Genomic DNA, 20,419 nt, shown 5'->3' on the forward strand with positions numbered 1-20,419 from the left:
CCTTCCCTGGAGAGTACATCCCCACAGTGTGAGTACCTCTGCCCTCACAAGACTACACCACTGCAGCCACCACTCAGCATTTTGAAGCTTCATTTACAGAAAACACATTTGAGTCCCTATCGTGTCTTCTGTGCTTGATTTCTCTGTGTGAGCTGATTTACCTATGCCTTCCACCACGTCTGGCTCTGCTCCTGTGTTTGCACTTAGCGAGAGAGGGGAGAGAGAAAATGAGAAAGAGGCAATGTCCCAGTTCCTGTTTGAATGATTATTGGTCGTTCTGGTTCTCTTGTTATTGCTTAGGTGCAGATCCTACATCAGGTCATTGGCTGCTCGCTGGCAAAATTCGGCCCACAAGAAATATGGCACGGCCCATTGTGGTAAAATGGTCAATGGGCTTTTTGATTTTAAAAGTAACTCGTTGCTGCCCTAGAAAACTAACTGTCCCCCCCCCCCTTTGCCCCAAAATGGCAGATTAGAGATGGGCCGGTAATGACTCAGTACTGCGGCATCAAGACTGCTCTTCTTTAGGAGAGGCTTTATGACCACAGTTTTCAAAGACATTGGGAATGTTCCAAATTGAAGCAACATTAACTATGTGAGTGATGGTGCTAACAAACTGTTCAGCACAGACTTTAGAAATCTGGTGGGCTTTTGCAGGAGAGTTGGAATTCCTGTTTGACACAGGTTAGTGAGGGAAAGAGTTAACATGACAATGTTGACATCAGAACTCTTGATCTTGCTATATTGGGCAGAGTGGAGCCATCTTAAGGCCAGATTTGATAAGACATTCAAGAAGGTTGGGAAGGCCCCTGAGTAAGAGTGGAGAGGAAAAGGAGAGGGCCCCAGGGTTGGTCTGAGGGCAGCGACAATGACATGGATGATGCCGGATCTGTCACAGGTGGGTCCAAGGCCTTAGATGAGGACCGTGCGGGAAATAACTGAACTGACTCCTGTGCCGGCTGGCAGTAGTGAAGATTGTTGTGGTGCTGCTGCTGACGAGTCCTTCACTGGAGGCGGTGATTGTGGCGCTCCTGGAGCTTAATCCTTTGCTGGTGATGGTGGAGCGGCTGCTGATGTTGAAACACTGGCTTGGTCTCTGGCTGAGGGAGCAGGAAACATTCCTCTCTTCTCTAACCATCTGCTGTGTGCCCTTTCTATAGTAATGGAAGGGGCCTCTACTCCATTTCCAAGTTTCGGGATCACCTTCTCGAGAAAGCTCAGTCTTGTCCCCCTCCACACTCTCTTCCCATGAGTCTCACACCAAATCCAGAATTTTGCTCCTCATAGTATTTTTCCTCTACATTCAGTTTCACCACCTCAGCTTTCAGCTCCCATAATTGGGGCCAGCCCAAGCCTTCAGGAGGCTTTAAAGAAAAGATCAGAATCAGTTTTGTTGCCATTCTCAGTGAACAATTCATAAAACTAGGAACTTGCTTGGATACAAAAAAACACACCAAAATGTCTGGGCATCCGTTTGCGGCGCCATCTTGGTTGATTTATTATCAGCACATCACAAGCTCAACTATTGATTACTCAAATCACACAATGCAACTTGGATTTCCGCTGACGTCATCTCTACCATCTGTATAAATAAAGCGCCACACATGATGTTGTTGCAAATGTATTTCTTGGCGTGTTATTGGTCTCCAGCCACATTAGTTTAAATTATTCAACATGGGGGTCCGGGCAAAATTTTCAGACCTTTTTCCTGTATTCTGGTGAATTTTAATGTGGTCCAGCTGGCTAAAGCTGACATTGTTTGACTCCATCGCCACCACGGACATTGTTTGACTCCATCGCCACCACGGACATTGACTCCATCGCCACCACAGACATTGACTCCATTGCCACCACAGACATTGACTCCATCGCCACCACAGACATTGACTCCATCGCCACCACAGACATTGACTCCCTCGCCACCACAGACATTGTCTGACTCCATCGCCACCACAGACATTGACTCCATTGCCACCACAGACATTGACTCCATCGCCACCACGGACATTGACTCCATCGCCACCACAGACATTGACTCCATTGCCACCACAGACATTGACTCCATTGCCACCACAGACATTGACTCCATTGCCACCACAGACATTGACTCCATCGCCACCACAGACATTGACTCCATCGCCACCACAGACATTGACGCCATCGCCACCACAGACATTGACTCCATCGTCACTGTGGCCCTCAGAGGCAACCGTTGTTGTGATTTTGGGCCTTACAAAAATAAATTGAATTGAATTGAATTAAAGTTGATTAAAATGTCGAGGTTGTAATGCTATAATATGATGATGTGATGAAACTGCCAGGAGAAAGTGAGTAAAGCCTGTCGGTTATGAATACATTAATTGCGCGATACAAGCCTCGAAAATTGACACATTTGATTAGCTTTGGACTAAATGGGACTTTTATGTTCAACAGCATGTGCCGTAATCTTTTATTTTTCCCTGTGTTGTTTGCTCCCTCTCTCTGTATCAACATATTTTTTGTTTTGTTTAAATAAAATTTAAATAAATACATATTTGAAGCATTATCTGAAATATAAAAGTGACTGAATGAAATCTTGTGGGGAATTTTGCAAACGTGTGCGTAACTGTACGATCTTGTCCAGGTTTGATAACTACTCTGCCAATGTGATGGTGGACAGCAAGCCAGTGAACTTGGGCCTTTGGGACACAGCAGGACAGGAGGACTACGACAGGCTTCGGCCCTTGTCCTACCCTCAGACGGTAACCTGGCATACACACCCAGGCCGAGATGTCCCAGCTCCTACACTTTCCTCTGGGTGCCAATAATTCACTTAAGACTTTAATTCTTATTCTGTTCTGTAAAACTGGTTTTGTCGTCAACACATCTGGGTTTCAGTCATTATTAAAATTTGCACTAGTCTGTTTATCTACATTTATACGTTTGTGCAGTAAACATTAACCCTTGCTGTTCATCTGCCCAAATCACTAACCCAGCTGTGCTCCACAGGATGTGTTCCTCATCTGCTTCTCCCTGGTGAGCCCTGCCTCCTATGAGAACGTCAGAGCCAAGGTACTGTCCTCAGCAGACCATGTCATGTGTCTTTAGATAAAGACATGCATAGCCATGGCAACATATTTTGGTTGGGGGGTGCTAACAATAAAGACCTAGCACAAGGTATAAAGCTACGTACAGACCGCAGACGCCTAATCGCGCCTGACGCAGAATTTGAGCGTGTGTACATTTGAAAGGTTTACACACTGGACGCGCGCTCTCGACGCACCGGGCACTGTACACAGTGCGGCGCTTGAGCTGTCTGCGCACATGCGCAGTAGAGGTGTTGTCGCATGAGCAGTGGAGTTGTTGTCGTGGCCTTTCATTGTGTAAAATTGCAGATATCGAGAGTGTTGTTTTGGTGGTTTTGGTTTGTTTCTGTCTCTGTTCCACCGTGAACACATGGTACAGCTCCTTTCTCCCACACGGCCACAATCAGTCTTTCGTCTGCCATTGTTGACGAGCAAGGAAAAAGTGGCGCTTCTTGGGGAATTCCACGGGGAATACCGGAAATGCGAGGGGAAGTACGTACGTACGTACATCACTGGAGCGTCAGCTCTGATTGGCTGCTGCGGCGGCTGCTACGCTTCAGCTGCAGAGACCTCAACATATCTGAACGCGTCGCGTAAGCCGCATCGGCCGGCTCATACGCGCTCTCCAAGCGTCAAGCACCAATCGCGCCGTAAAAACAAAGAAATCGCGCCGCGGATAACGCACTACATGCTCGACGCACGTCTACTATAGACTTTGAATGTAAACTGGACGCTTCGGCCACGGCGGTGTGGAAGCCGCTTTAGGCTCATCAACGTTGGAACCCGTGTTCAGAGCACTTCTTTTTTTAGCATGTACATATCATGATAATCCTAATTCCTGACGCACGGAAAGGGCCACACCACATGAACACTGAAAGTCAACTCGTAAAGAACCAGCAGGAGACAGAGGAGCACATACGCCAACAAAAGTGTAATTGAAATGCAATTTAAAATAATAACAGATTATAGAGCAACACGGTGAATAGGTGTACGTATGCTAACGTAACACCTTCAACTACATGACAGATAGACAACGAACTGTAAGTATCTGGTATGTAAATGTAACATATGAACAGTTATTCAGATAACTATAGCATAAAGAACATGCTAACTAGTTTACCAAAGCATCAGTTTTACCCCAAATCACTAAATCCATTTAATTCTTCTTCCTCGGTGTCACCTCTAAACAACTCCACAAACTCCAGAGGAAGAGGAAGTGCAGATTCTTCTTCTGTGTTGCTTAGAGCCTAGAGAGTGTGCCTAGAGCGCCCTCCTGTGGTTATCAGTGTGAACTTAACATGTGACATGTGTGGTTGCTACTGTGAAAATAACGAATAATATCACAGACGATTTGTCTGTGAAAAAAAGGTTTGGCCGGGGTGCGGAAAATACAGGGAAACAGACAGCTCTGCTTGTGTAAAAGTCTCTCCCTGGCCTAGTGCCAAAGTACATTTAGGATGCTAGGATGTTAGTGCCATATGAACTTTCTCGGAGGACCTCAGGGGGCCAGAGTCAGGACTAAACATCAGTTTTATAGACAATTTAGGGAGGAACTATTTACTTATTTTGAATGTCAGTACAATCTATATTATGTGTGGCGACTTCAACGTTGATCCAAATAAAGCAAATGTTCTCGAACTATTGTATATTAAATAATCTTGTTAACTCGAACAACAATAGACTAAATGAAAATATATTCACATATATAAAGAGAAAGAGTTTGTTTTATGTTAGATTAATGACAATTTACCTACAGTTATGAAATTTAAAAAACTGAACTTCTGGTCATGGTTGTGATTTGAGCAAACGTACTGCTCCCCACCACTGCTTTAAAATCAGTGTTTGACCCTACGAATCCCAAAGCGGAAGAACAAAGAAGAAACAAGTCTGTCTAACCCACACAAGTAACCTGAACTCAATGCAACACAAGGAATGAGCCAAGTAAAACAGGAAGTGTCTTTTAAAACCTGTTCCCACCCACCTGAGGCCGGCGAGCATTTTCCATATCTCAAATATTCTCTTACATCATCACTTTTATTTCCGTGGTCAATACCAGCAAGTTATACATCATTTTAAAGCTTATTTTCTCAACAAAACAAATGTCATTGATTTACATTGAATAATTTGCCCCAAAAGCAATTACCAATAGTTTGTGAGAAAGTCTCAACTTTTACAAACACATGTCCTGTTTGCTGTTTATGACGGACGAAACGGCTTTAATTCTGTACATCCTTGTGCTCAGTCTGTCCGTAAGGAATCATTGAACAACAATATACACATGTATTTTTCCTGAAATTATCCGATTGAGATATTGTCAAGTAAACAAAGTTTTCTTCTTTGACGATGGTCAGAATGAAGGCTCGTCCGGCGCATTTCTCCGTCCATAACAAATGACCTGTTTGACTTATAAGATGTTGTTTGGCATCGATCTCTTCCTCAGACTGTTACCTACAGAATGGAAACATGCACAAAAAAATGCGCAGCTTCCGACGCGCAAAGCTAACGTGTTTTTAGCCACATAGGGTGGCTGCCCACGAGTCCGAAGGTTCACTGGTCCGAAAATTCTGAAATTTTAAGGTTCACTGGTCCGAAGGTTCACGGGTCCAAAATTTCCCCGAAATGTTAAGGTTCACAAGTCCGAAGATGTGTCTCCGCTCAGCGGGCTCTCCTCGCGGCTCTCCTCGCCTCCCTTTGCCCTAGACACTGGCTTTTAAGACTTTTCTAGTGTTGATGCACTTTTTATGATTAAACTCACGTATTTTCCAGAACCGACTTGTTTCTGTGCATAGCCTGAGCTCCTTATCCTATTATTAATGAATGAATGAACTCAAATAGCAGCAGTTTCGGCCGCGGGCCGCGGCTCTGTAGACACTCCCGTCTTGGCCAGCTGAATTTTCTTTTTGACAATAATCCTACGGTGATCGGATCACGCGTTTCTATATATATATATCATTTCTATACTTATAATCAAATGAAGGCATAGAGTGGAGGATTCGAGATGTTCCCTTGTTATTTTCACATACACAGTACAACATGGAGCCACCTGTGAGCAGCTGGTACATTAAACGTGACGAGCCCCAGTGCGTGTCTTCGTGCTTCGTGCACATTTTACAGACTGACTACATCCCGATGCCGTCTGCACCTTCACTTTAGCCTATGAGGAACTTTCGGACCAGCGAACCTTTAAAACCTTCGGACTAGCAAACCTTCGGACTCGTGGGGGGTAACCCCACATAGCTAACGTTAGCAGTGACTTAGCGGACTTTGATTGACATATTATTCTAGCCAATAAGAATAGCTTTAGAATGGGGGGCGGGACTTAGGGGTCCCAGACACAGAATCCTCTCTATTAGCCTTTTGGACACGCATTTTGTTAGATATATGTATTATTATACCAATAAAATAAAAACATTTCATTTTTTTTTTTCACCTCTATATGGGAAATTCATGGGTAAACTCATACTTACACATTGTTTTTAGCAGTTATAATAGGTATTAGTGGCCTACAAAACATCAAAATGTATGTTTTATGATCATAGAGGAGCTAAAATTGTAATAAAACAGTTTGGCACAGTTGGCACATATTTGGATCACTTGTTCCGAATAATATTATACTTTTTGATACAAAAAGGTCAACAGCACCAAAATGCCTGTTCCTAGAGATCTGAAACTTTACACAGTTGTTGTCATGACAACAGCATGTACAGTGAACAGCATAAGCACACAATGAAGTATGTCCTGCTCAGGACCATTACACATGGACAATATTCAGGCGAGACTAAAAAAGGATGTTTTGTTTATGTTTGGGCCTCTGTAGTGTAAGTTCTGAAGCCCTGACAGTGTGTCATGTGCACATCTGCAGAAACTAGAAGACATAAGCTTTCTAATGATGCATCACACTCACATGTGGAACATAACATCCTCTTTTAATAAGAAATGCCATTTGGGTCCAATCATTGTGCCCAGGGCGGAATAGGTGGATGGTAACAGGTTAAACAGAAAATCCTTAAAAATGACAAGGCAGGTAAATAACTCGGGTGAATACTTCTTTGACAACTAAAATATCATCCAAGACTGCGGAAAATCTCCAAACAGAAATTCAGACGGAGAACAGGAAGTAATGCAGAATCAATTTACAAATACAAAGGCCAGATATAATTGCAGAGCTTTAAGTCTCTCTTGACTAGTCAACAATCTAGTGTGGCATACGGAGCAGTTAGCCGCCCTCTAAAGACGCTTGGACCAACATTGCCAGGGCATGTAACATACCCAACATACGCAGCGCAATACGGCGCACATGTTCATCCACTTTGATTAAAAAGGAGGCCATTCAGTTAGTTACAATAAATGATTATAGGTTAAATACTTTGGTATATCTTGGTTACAGATATAAAAGTATAAAGAGTCCTTTGAGTTAATCAGTGGTAATATTGCTCACTCTCGATGCACATCCCTTGGTTTGGAAAAAACGTAATGTCCATACATAACAGGCCCGTGGCACAGGGCAGGCGGCCCATGCAGAAGGGACAAGCAGCGACGGGCCGGTGGCTCAACCCCAAAGCCTGAATATAAAAAGTTTGGATTAGCTCAAACACAAATAGTCATTCCTACACACCGTACTGAGGCAGAACCTACTTCATGGAAACGGGACGGGTGATGGCTGACAGCATCATAAGACACTTCGGACCCCAGCTACAAAAGATGTTCCAGCCACCAAAGCGGCAGACAACAGGCACCATGAAGCGGTGCGTGACGGGCCACGGCACTACGACACTGATACTCGCGTTAATGGAAATGCACGAGTAGCAGAGAAAGATGAAGAAGACAAGAGAGGCTTCTATACCCTTTCGCGCCACTTACTGGATTTTGAATTGTGTCAAACCCCCCACACTGCCACACTAGCACTAAAGGAACAGAGTATATAGGTTACCCGGGAGGATTAGGGAAGGAGAGGCAGCTGTGGAGAGCAGGAAAACAAGAACGCTAGCAAAAGATGGACCGGATTTGCCTTAAAAATGGAACTGGACTGACGATAAACAAATGGGCAAAGGCAGAACTGTGACACTAGTAACACTATGGGACCAAAGCAAACGAAGCTGATGGCCCACTGCCCCATTGGAAAAACACCAAGAACTAAAGCACGAGAGATAGAGCCACTAGCGTGAGGTATGTGATTTTGGGTTGAGGTCACATGTTGATACATTTCTATTAATTTGAAGAGATGGATTACATTATTTATTGTTTTTAAAACAAATATATTGTTGGATTGGCTAGATTATCTAGTTTAATAGTGTAAATTATCCAAAGCAGTTGTGTTATAAATCTGTTTTATGCACGTTTGCACATTCCATCAAAATTTGTAATCATCCGTCACTGTCAGGCCATGTCAAAATAAAACTGCTTCTATATCTGTAATACACAGGGGCCTTTATTTTGTAAGTGTCACAGGAAGTGTTTGCTTGCTGTTAGCGGAACTATCACAAATAGCTGAAGAATTTTAGTCTAGAGAACCATGGCTTTGAACCAGCAACCTGTACATAATACAGATATGATGTAATGTACTTTATCGCCCTGACTAATGTGTGTGCCGATTTTCACTCACTTTGCACAAAATATTTTTTTACTATCTATAATAATATTATAGATAGTAAAAAATATATATAATAATAATAATAATATAATTATAGAAAGTATCAGACTTGTCAGATCTATAAAGATTCTATATAGCTCTGACAAGTCTGATGGGATTTGTATAAGAACTATATCTATTCTTAGAGGACAAACGGTGCAAAATAAGACATAGGCCCAGATTAGTTTATGTGTATACAATCATCTCCCCAAATGTTGTGGTACAATTTTGGAACTTTTAAGAGAACTGTAGGGGGCGTCGTGAGCGGCCATGTGCTCATTAATTTATTACTTTTTTTTTGCCCCACCAGTGGTTGCAATTTCAGCTTTTTAAGCTTTATGCCTGATGCATGAGGCTTTGAAAAACAATCAAAGTAACAGGAAAGAAACAACCGTGGCCACTTCTGCCAACCTAACCTCCAACAATCTGGAGTTCAACGCCCAGAAGACAGTGGAGATGATTGTGGACTTCACAGACTCCCCCATTATCACCGTAGACTCCTTCTGCTTCCTTGGCACCACCATCAGCTCCTCATCAAGAAGGACCAGCAGAGGACCTACTTCCTGCAGCAGCTGAGGAAAGACAAGCTGCCAGCGCAGATGATGGTGCAGTTCTACACGGCCATCATTGAGTCCATCCTCACCTCCTCCATCACCTCCTCCATCACCTCCTCCATCACCTCCTCCATCACTGTGTGGTACGCTGGAGCCACAGCCAGGGACAAACAGAGACTACAGCGCCCTCTGCTGAAGGTGATTGGCTGCAGACTTCAATCTCTGCAGGACTCTGGGATGAGCAGGTCGGATCACAGCTGACCCTTCTCACCCTGGACACGGACTATTTGAGCCACTCCCGTCAGGCAGGAGGCCACTCCCCTCAGGCAGGAGGCCACTCCCCTCAGGCAGGAGGCCACTCCCCTCAGGCAGGAGGCCACAGTCCATCCAGACCAGAACCTGCCACCACAAGAATAGTTTCTTTCCCTCTGCCGTTGGACTCATGAACACTTCTTAACACCTGCCACTTTAACTTTAATTTAATCACTCACTGCACTCTTCACTTTCTGCACTACATATGTAAACTTAACTGTAAATTTGTGTAGATATTAAGCCTATTTTTTCAATTTTTGTTTAATTTTCTTATTTTTCATCTTATAGCTTATTGTTATTTTTATCCCATAGAATATTTAAATTGTTTATCTTTTGACTAATTCATTGTTAATTGTTTTATGTTGCACTGAATCACCAAGACAAAGAAGTTCCTGTTTTGTTTAAATCTGTTCATTGCAATAAACCTAGACGATAAAAACTTGACTATCTAGTTCAGTGGTCCCCAAATTGTTTGACTCGAGGGCCACATTGGGTTCTAAAATTTGGCCGAGGGGCGGGGCCAGGAAAATATGGTGTGTTTGTGTGAACTAATGAATTACTATAAATGACACGCAAGATTTGACCTGTAACTTGTAACAAAGCAACAAATGCATTAAATAATGATTAATTATCTACTGTCTTCTACTGTCCACAAGAGTCTTCTACTGTCCACAAGAGTCTTCTACTGTCCACAAGAGTCTTTTACTGTCCACAATAGTCTTCTACTGTCCACAAGAGTCTTCTACTGTCCACAAGAGTCTTCTTCAGTGTCAAACACTTGCTTGATGGCCCCCGGTGGCCGTTTGTGGTGAATTTTATTTTCTGCGCGCCATAGATTTTTTTGTGGGAGCAGTGTACTAAGTGCGAGCAGTACACTAACAGTGCACTAAGTGCGAGCAGTGCACTAAGTGCGAGCAGCTTAGAGGGAACAGTGCCATCTCTTGGGGAAATGTGGGCATTACAGGCGAAAGGTCAAATGAACGGCCACAGTATCGTGAGTTTGAATCCCGACTCCGACATTTGCTGCATGTCCTCCTTTCTCTCTCATCATTCCCCTTCCTTTCTTTCTCATTCCATCTACTGTCTAATAAAGCCTACGGCAAAACATTCTATTTTTTTGTTTTGTTTTTGTTTTAATTTTTATTATAACTTGGACAAGATTGGCGGGCCCGATTGAAAGGCCCAACGGGCCGGATGTGGCCCGCGGGCCGTAGTTTGGGGACCACTGATCTAGCGGAAGTAAAAGTCGTAACAAGGTTTCCGTAGGTTTACATTCTGATTCTGAAATGAAGGCGTTTTTACACAAAAACTGTACAAAATATCCCCAAAAATGTTGTGATTATTAAATTGCGATGTGTGTAGATGTGGAAAGTGTTGATTTGAACTCAATCAGACAAAAAACCTAGAACAAGTACTTTTTTGAATTATAAAATGTAATTTTGATTCAAAATGGCCAACTTCCTGTCATAGGGCAACTCTTCAAAATGTACACGTTTCATTTCCTATGCACTTTTTTCTAGAGACCGCTGTACAGCCTTTATTTAAGCAGCCTGTAAATTATAGTTATGATAATGACATTTTAATTAACTTTTGGTTCACTCTGACAACTTTGTTGCATTTGTGCAGATGTTTAGTGTATCTTTATGTTTTGTATTATTTGGTATGGAGGGCCCTAGAGGCCAAACTGTACAAAATGGGGCAAAGGTCTGATGGACTTTTAGGATCAATTCACTCTGACCACACCATAAGGCGTATCGGCTTCAAACTTATAACATTTCCTTGCGCATGTCTGTTGGCCCTGCGACGAGTTGGCCACTGTCCAGGGTGTACCCCGCCTAAGGCCCAAAGTCACTGGGATAGGCTCCAGTCACCCGCGACCCCGAAAGGGAACAAGCGGTAGAAAATGAATGAATGTGTTTTGTGTCTTGTGGCTTATATAACTATAGGAGGAGATATTAAAAATAAAAGGTGCACTTTTAGTCAGCGCATGGCCACTTCCTGCAATATTTTGGGCGGAGTCATAGTATCATAATATGCTTATTATTATTTTTGTCACCTAGTTTACTACTCGATTTTAGCGTTTTTCAAATACAAATAGGATTCACCACCAGTTGTATGTTGTGAAATGTATGTAAAACCAGAAAGGGGCAGATATCTATAAGATTATTTTCTTTTTGATTGTGATAGAACATTTTGTTTATTTAAAAAAAAAAAAAAAAGATTTGCACAATTAAAATAAAGAATAATAATAATTTTGACAACTTTTAAAATATTGTAATATTGTAGAGTTCATACCGGCCAGCACCAGAGGGTACTGCAGCAGCCCCCGTTCCCACAGCTTGAGGTGGATGTATGTGTGTGTTTTCTAACTCTAGTATCTGCTGTTGTGTCCTAGTGGTACCCGGAGGTGCGCCACCACTGCCCCTCCACGCCCATCATCCTGGTGGGCACTAAACTGGATCTGAGGGACGAGAAGGACACTATCGAGAAGCTCAAGGAGAAGAAGCTGGCCCCCATCAGTTACCCACAGGGCCTGGCTCTGGCTAAGGAGATCGGTGAGTCCTGCCCAATGTTCAGTCTGAGGACACTGTCCTTCTCTGATAACTCATAATAACTCATTCCATCCCTTTTGTGTGTTTGTTGCAGACGCGGTGAAGTACCTGGAGTGTTCTGCTCTGACCCAGCGTGGCCTGAAAACAGTATTTGACGAGGCCATCCGCGCCGTGCTGTGTCCTCCACAAGCCCGAGCCAAGTCCAAGAAGTGTGTCCTGATCTGAACGGTACAGGAGCTCCTCAGTGCGTCTCAGGCATATATATATATATATATATATATATATATATATATATATATATATACATAAACATATTTAACATGTTCTTTTGTTGCAGATTAGAAGAACTGCTGATGGTGGAAGAACACATTTAGTTTATATTTTCTATAAAGTGGCTTTTATATTTTATTTTTTTCAAAGACAAAATTGCTTGTAATATATACAGTATAAAGTCAAAGTATTTATTGACAACAGGGCATATTCAATCAAAGGTGGCATCACACCAATGATGAACAAACAAGTCTGAACAAACTGAGTTGGCCCCTTCACCAGGCCTCAAAAGTGTATGTTTTCTTTAGAAATAGAATCATTTCTGGTAAAGTGGGATATATCTGTAGATGAAATCAGGATTTTGCTTTCATCCTAATACCTGTCTACAATCTGTCTTTTTGACTAAATAAATGCAGATAAATGCAAAGGTGACGTGTGCCTGGTTCAGCTGAACACATGGGTCAGAGTTAAGCCTTGGTCCCGGTCCTGCTGGTCCACTTCCTGCTTCTGCAGATCCTCCTCAAATAGCAAATGTAGAATATTTTTAGGGTAATTCTTTTTCTTTAGATGTGTATTACACTTGCATTTTATTTTCTGCCAAAATATCATAAATCTTTTTATGCAGTTCTTTGAATTTCTTTTCAGATAAACACAACTTTTATTTTTTGGCCGTATTCCGCGGGCACATGCCGTAAATCCTGTGGGCGGGGCCTTTAATTCATATAAGGCTGGTTTTCATCCCCAGCAGCTCTGTGTACGCCAGGATCAGAGCCGTGCACAGGTTCATAAATACTACGTGGCATCGGAAATATACACTATTTCACCGCAATGTTGATCAATTATGTTCCACTTCACTTTTGACCCCCCAATTTTGAATGTTTTTGTTTACAAAGGTTTTAATGGTCAAAATGTTACATATTGGTAGAAAGAGGGGGAAAAAGAGCCGTTCTTGTTTGTGTTTGCATTTATACATTCGACTGCATGAGAAAGTGTCCGATAAATGAGTCCACACTATCCATTCTCACATTTATTCACACTCATGGCAGTACAGGGCACTGCAACTTGTGCCTGTCTGAGGAACTCAAACACATGAAGAAGTTACAGTGAGAGAAGCTGCTAACAGTTGTGAGAACTCAACACATGCATATTCAGAAAGCATCTTTAACTCCCGTAGAAAAATATTCAAGTTTTTTGAAAACAGTGTCCAGATTACTGCAGTTGAATCTTTATCTACGATGGAAGACTCCTGGACCAATGAGGGATTACACCAACTTCCATCTTTAACTAGGGCTTTGAGAAGATCCTGCTGCAGCTCCACCATCAGCTGCATCCACACGTCTACAGGAGGCTTCAGGTGAAGACCAAGATGAGACAAACAATGGTATAAAGAGAGAGCAAGGTCTCAAAACACTCAAGAAGTTCAGTATGTGGACACTCAGGAGGTGAGCGGCTCAGTCTCTCTGCTGAGCGGCTCAGTCTCTCTCTGCTGAGCGGCTCAGTCTCTCTGCTGAGCGGCTCAGTCTCTCTGCTGAACGGCTCAGTCTCTCTCTGCTGAGCGGCTCAGTCCCTCTCTGCTGAACGGCTCAGTCTCTTCCTGCTGAGCGGCTCAGTCTCTTCCTGCTGAGCGGCTCAGTCTCTTCCTGCTGAACGGCTCAGTCTCTCTCTGCTGAGCGGCTCAGTCCCTCTCTGCTGAACGGCTCAGTCTCTTCCTGCTGAGCGGCTCAGTCTCTTCCTGCTGAGCGGCTCAGTCTCTTCCTGCTGAACGGCTCGGTCTCTCTCTGCTGAGCGGCTCAGTCTCTCTGCTGAGCGGCTCAGTCTCTCTCTGCTGAGCGGCTCAGTCTCTCTGCTGAGCGGCTCAGTCTCTCTGCTGAACGGCTCAGTCTCTCTCTGCTGAGCGGCTCAGTCCCTCTCTGCTGAACGGCTCAGTCTCTTCCTGCTGAGCGGCTCAGTCTCTTCCTGCTGAACGGCTCGGTCTCTCTCTGCTGAGCGGCTCAGTATCTCTGTTGTGCAGCTCAGTCTCTCTGTTGAGTTGCTCAGTCTCTGCTGAGCGGCTCAGTCTCTGCTGAACGGCTCTGATGACTTGTGACATGAGAAAGGTTTCAATACAAACACAATCTGAAGCTTCATATTAGCCCACACTTGTACATTGTCCTCATTTCACTGTACACTTCACATGGCATTAAGCATTAGAAGTAAATATACTGCATATAAAAATCTGTAATACATTGGCACCATTTAAAATGTAAATATTTCATGTTTGGCGTGTTGATTTGAGAAAGAAAACATGTCTTGTTGGTCCTGGCCCTGTGATGGGGTGATCTGCTCACATCTCACACTATAGTAAAGAGAGCCACAGTCCAAAGAGTCCCAACATGTCCCCCAAATGTCTCTTATCTAACTTACAAGGCTATGTGAGGACGCCAAATCACTATAGTATAAAATGATATGAATAAGAACAATAATATTACAATAATAGTATTTATATGCTGCTGCTATATTTGCAGCACCACAGACAGACAAGGACCTGGTCTTTGAGTAACTTTATCTTCATCAATTCAATATAATCAATCAAATAATAACTGAGCCAGTGATTCTCAAATGTTCATGCCGTCTCAGTAGATGGATTCTGATCGCCCATAGGAGGACCAAAAATATAGTATTCCTAGCCCTTTTCCACATTTTAACACGCCACGACCACCAACTTAATATATTGTATTGGCGTTTTATGTGAAAGAACAACACAACAAAGTAAAATTGTACATTGTTTGGAACATTTGAAAAAAGGACAGCGTACAGAAGTGTCCCACAATCACACATCAGAAAAGGAAAGAGGTTTATTGCCATTGCCAATGAACAGACTTCACAAACATAGGAACTTGCTTTGGTGATTCAGGGCAACGTAAAACAAGGAACCATTAATGAATAAAGCAACATATATAAAATCAAAAAAATCTGCTAAAGGATTAGAATAAAAATAGGCTTACAATGTACACATAATTAAGAGTTGAATTTACAGATGTAGTGCAGAAAGTGAACAGTGCAGTGATTGATTAAATTAAAGTGGCAGGTGTTAAGAAGTGTTCATGAGTCCAACATCAGAGGGAAAGAAACTATTCTTGTGGTGACAGGTTCTGGTTCGGATGGACCGTAGCCTCCTGCCTGAGGGGAGTGGCCTCCTGCCTGAGGGGAGTGGCCTCCTTCCTGAGGGGAGTGGCCTCCTGCCTGAGGGGAGTGGCGCAAATTGTTCAGTGTCCAGGGTGAGAAGGGTCAGCTGTGATCCGACCTGCTCATCCCAGAGTCCTGCAGAGATGGAAGTCTGCAGCCAATCACCTTCTCAGCAGAGCGCACAATGCGATGTAGTCTCTGTTTGTCCCTGGCTGTGGCTCCAGCGTACCACACGGTGATGGAGGAGGTGATGGAGGAGGTGATGGAGGAGGTGATGGAGGAGGTGATGGAGGAGGTGATGGAGCAGGTGAGGATGGACTCAATGATGGCCGTGTAGAACTGCACCATCATCTGCGCTGGCGGCTTGTCTTTCCTCAGCTGCTGCAGGAAGTACATTCTCTGCTGGGCCTTCTTGATGAGGAGCTGATGGTGGCTCCCTCTTGAGGTCCTGGTGATGGTGGTGCAGAGGAAGCAGAAGGAGTCTACGGTGGTGATGAGCGAGTCTGTGATAGTGAGGGGGGGGCTGTGACTTTCTTCAAGTCCACGATCATCTCCACTGTCTTCTGGGCATTGAACTCCAGAGTGTTCTTCCAACTGCAGATCCGTCATGAAGTCAGTGCTCCACCTGAAGGTGGAGTCAGGCATGTTGACGCGGGAGAGCTTGTCCTGGAGCAGAGCAGGAGGATGGTGTTGATGGTGTTGAATATAGACCTGTTGGCTCTGTAGGCGAACTGCGGACCAGGCGTTCAAATTCCTTAGTAGTAGTAGTAGTCATTAAGTCCAGTGATCCAGGGCTTCTTGGGGACAGGGACAATGATGGACGACTTGAAGCTGGGACATTGCATGACTCCAGGGAAATGTAAAAAATGTCTGTGAAGACGGGGGCCAGCTCACCTGCACAGTGTCTTAAGGTGGCGGGGGAGACACTGTCTGGTCCAGCAGCTTTTCGGAGGTTGGATTTCCGAAATAGTTTGTTTACATCCGTCTAATGACCCTGAACACACATCTGTCCCACTGTCATACATGACCCTGAACACACATCTGTCCCACTGTCACACATGACCCTGAACACACGTCTGTCCCACTGGTCCACATGACCCTGAACACACATCTGTCCCACTGTCAAACATGACCCTGAACACACCGTCTGTCCCACTGTCACACATGACCCTGAACACACGTCTGTCCCACTGTCACACATGACCCTGAACACACATCTGTCCCACTGTCACACATGACCCTGAACACACGTCTGTCCCACTGTCACACATGACCCTGAACACACATCTGTCCCACTGTCACACATGACCCTGAACACACATCTGTCCCACTGTCACACATGACCCTGAACACACATCTGTCCCACTGTCACACATGACCCTGAACACACATCTGTCCCACTGTCACACATGACCCTGAACACACATCTGTCCCACTGTCACACATGACCCTGAACACACATCTGTCCCACTGTCACACATGACCCTGAACACACATCTGTCCCACTGTCACACATGACCCTGAACACACATCTGTCCCACTGTCACACATGACCCTGAACACACATCTGTCCCACTGTCACACATGACCCTGAACACACGTCTGTCCCACTGTCACACATGACCCTGAACACACATCTGTCCCACTGTCACACATGACCCTGAACACACATCTGTCCCACTGTCACACATGACCCTGAACACACATCTGTCCAACTGTCACACATGACCCTGAACACACATCTGTCCCACTGTCACACATGACCCTGAACACACATCTGTCCCATTGTCACACATGACCCTGAACACACCGTCTGTCCCACTGTCACACATGACCCTGAACACACATCTGTCCCACTGTCACACATGACCCTGAACACACATCTGTCCCACTGTCACACATGACCCTGAACACACATCTGTCCCACTGTCACACATGACCCTGAACACACATCTGTCCCACTGTCACACATGACCCTGAACACACATCTGTCCCACTGTCCCACATGACCCTGAACACACGTCTGTCCCACTGTCACACATGACCCTGAACACACATCTGTCCCACTGTCACACATGACCCTGAACACACATCTGTCCCACTGTCACACATGACCCTGAACACACATCTGTCCCACTGTCACACATGACCCTGAACACACGTCTGTCCCACTGTCACACATGACCCTGAACACACATCTGTCCCACATGACCCTGAACACACATCTGTCCCACTGTCACACATGACCCTGAACACACCGTTTGTCCCACTGTCACACATGACCCTGAACACACATCTGTCCCACTGTCACACATGACCCTGAACACACATCTGTCCCACTGTCACACATGACCCTGAACACACATCTGTCCCACTGTCACACATGACCCTGAACACACATCTGTCCCACTGTCACACATGACCCTGAACACACATCTGTCCCACATGACCCTGAACACACATCTGTCCCACTGGTCCACATGACCCTGAACACACATCTGTCCCACTGTCACACATGACCCTGAACACACATCTGTCCCACTGTCACACATGACCCTGAACACACATCTGTCCCACATGACCCTGAACACACATCTGTCCCACTGGTCCACATGACCCTGAACACACATCTGTCCCACTGTCATACATGACCCTGAACACACATCTGTCCCACTGTCACACATGACCCTGAACACACATCTGTCCCACTGTCACACATGACCCTGAACACACATCTGTCCCACTGTCATACATGACCCTGAACACACGTCTGTCCCACTGTCCCACATGACCCTGAACACACATCTGTCCCACTGTCCCACATGACCCTGAACACACATCTGTCCCACTGTCACACATGACCCTGAACACACATCTGTCCCACTGTCATACATGACCCTGAACACACATCTGTCCTACTGTCCCACATGACCCTGAACACACATCTGTCCCACTGTCCCACATGACCCTGAACACACATCTGTCCCACTGGTCCACATGGTGCTGTGGGGCTGCTTTTCTTCAGCAGGGACAGGGAAGCTTCTCAGAGCTGATGGAAGATGGATGGAGCCAAATACAGGACAATCTTAGAAGAAACCCTGTTGGTGTCTGTAAAAGATTTGAGACTGGAGCTTCACCTTCAACAGGACAACGAGCCTAAACATAAAGCCAGAGCTACAACCGAATGGTTTAAAACATATTCACATGTTAGAACAAGCCAGTCAAAGTCCAGACCTAAATCCAGTCGAGAATCTGAGGAAGATCTAAAAACTGCTTTTTACAAACGCTCCACATCAAATCTGACTGAGCTCGAGCTGTTTAGCAGAAGAATGGGCAAAACTGTAGAGACGAATCCCAAAAGATTCACAACTGTAGTTGCAAGTTTTGACTCAAGGGTCGGAATCATTTAACACACTGCACTTTTCAGTTTTGTATCTTTATAACTATCACTATTTAATTTAAGTTTGTGGAAAAAATGTGGAAAAGGTCCAGGTATATATAAATATATAATGCATTAAAGTCATTATTTGCCTCAACAATACCCCACAATGACAACATGAAAGGAGGTTGTTTGAATTGATTGCAAATGTATTAAAAATAGAAAAAATAAAAGTAGGTGTACATCTTGGCTCTGGCTGGGCCACTCAAGGACATTCACATAGTTGTCCTGTGGTCAGTTTTCCTGTACTCCTTTGTTACCCTGGTGGTGCGCGTAGGGTTGTTGTCTTGTTGGAAGATGAACCTTCATCCCAGTCTAAGGTCCAGAGCCACTGGAGTAGGTTTTCATCAAGGATGTCTCTATACTTGGCTGCATTCCTCTTTCTGTTGAGCCTGACTGAAGAACATTTCCACAGCTTGATGCTGCTACCACCATGCTGCACAATAAGGATGGTACTGGCCAGGTGATGAGTGGTGCCTGGTTTCATCCAGACATGACGCTGGTACCCTTTTACAAAATCCAGGCGTTATTTTTCTGGAAGGTTCTCTTCTCTCTACCGAGACACGCTGGAGATCTGCCAGAATGACCATAAGGTTTTTTGTCACCTTAGTGACTAAGGCCCTTCTCCCTCGATTGCTCAGTTTGAGTCTTTGTGTTTACAAAGCTCTTCCATTTACAGATGATGAAACTTTCAATGCTGCAGACACATAACCAGGCGTGTGCTTTTCCGAATCACGTCCAATCAACTGAATTACCAGGTGGAATCCAGTCAAGTTGTAGAAGCATCTCAAGGATGATCAGTGGACATCAATGTACCTGAGCTCAATTTTGAGAGTCATAGCAAACTTTTTTGTGGTTTGTTTGTTATTTTCTTTAAATACATTCACCAAGAATTCAAACACATTTCTTTCACATTGTCATTATGGGGTATGGTTTGTAGAATTGTGTCATTATGGGGTGTGGTTTGTAGAATTGTGTCATTATGGGGTGTGGTTTGTAGAATTGTGTCATTATGGGGTATGGTTTGTAGAATTGTGTCATTATGGGGTATGGTTTGTAGAATTGTGTCATTATGGGGTATGGTTTGTAGAATTGTGTCATTATGGGGTATGGTTTGTAGAATTGTGTCATTATGGGGTGTGGTTTGTAGAATTGTGTCATTATGGGGTATGGTTTGTAGAATTGTGTCATTATGGGGTATGGTTTGTAGAATTGTGTCATTATGGGGTATGGTTTGTAGAATTGTGTCATTATGGGGTATGGTTTGTAGAATTGTGTCATTATGGGGTATGGTTTGTAGAATTGTGTCATTATGGGGTATGGTTTGTAGAATTGTGTCATTATGGGGTATGGTTTGTAGAATTGTGTCATTATGGGGTATGGATTGTAGAATTGTGTCATTATGGGGTATGGTTTGTAGAATTGTGTCATTA

At 44.1% G+C, this 20,419-nt stretch overlaps 1 protein-coding gene and 1 long non-coding RNA gene across 3 annotated transcripts in view; one reads left to right on the top strand and one right to left on the bottom strand.

Annotated features, from left to right (window-relative positions):
- Positions 1 to 12,545, top strand: part of LOC140378274 (ras-related C3 botulinum toxin substrate 2) — a 17,565-nt gene extending 5,020 nt beyond the window's left edge. Inside the window, exons 2-7 of the mRNA XM_072464040.1 lie at positions 1 to 28; positions 2,624 to 2,741; positions 2,989 to 3,051; positions 11,956 to 12,115; positions 12,207 to 12,340; positions 12,450 to 12,545. The exon at positions 1 to 28 is cut by the window's left edge and continues 44 nt beyond it. Of these exons, the coding sequence (XP_072320141.1) occupies positions 1 to 28; positions 2,624 to 2,741; positions 2,989 to 3,051; positions 11,956 to 12,115; positions 12,207 to 12,337 (500 nt within the window). The 3' untranslated portion in view covers positions 12,338 to 12,340; positions 12,450 to 12,545. The remainder of the gene's footprint in view (positions 29 to 2,623; positions 2,742 to 2,988; positions 3,052 to 11,955; positions 12,116 to 12,206; positions 12,341 to 12,449) is intronic.
- An 851-nt stretch (positions 12,546 to 13,396) lies between these two features.
- On the bottom strand, positions 13,397 to 15,034 carry LOC140378128 (uncharacterized). Of its 2 annotated transcripts, none has more exons than XR_011930147.1 (2): positions 14,451 to 15,034; positions 13,397 to 14,303 (listed from the first exon to the last, which is right to left on the bottom strand). It is a non-coding gene; the product is annotated as an uncharacterized lncRNA (long non-coding RNA). The 2 variants fall into 2 exon arrangements; XR_011930146.1 differs by having other exon boundaries at positions 13,397 to 14,372.
- Between the last annotated feature and the right edge of the window lie 5,385 nt (positions 15,035 to 20,419).

The sequence above is a fragment of the Eucyclogobius newberryi genome, unplaced genomic scaffold (assembly GCF_026437365.1).
Source record: "Eucyclogobius newberryi isolate DKJ021-1_F unplaced genomic scaffold, fEucNew1.0.hap1 SCAF_4, whole genome shotgun sequence".
Lineage (NCBI taxonomy): Eukaryota > Metazoa > Chordata > Actinopteri > Gobiiformes > Gobiidae > Eucyclogobius > Eucyclogobius newberryi.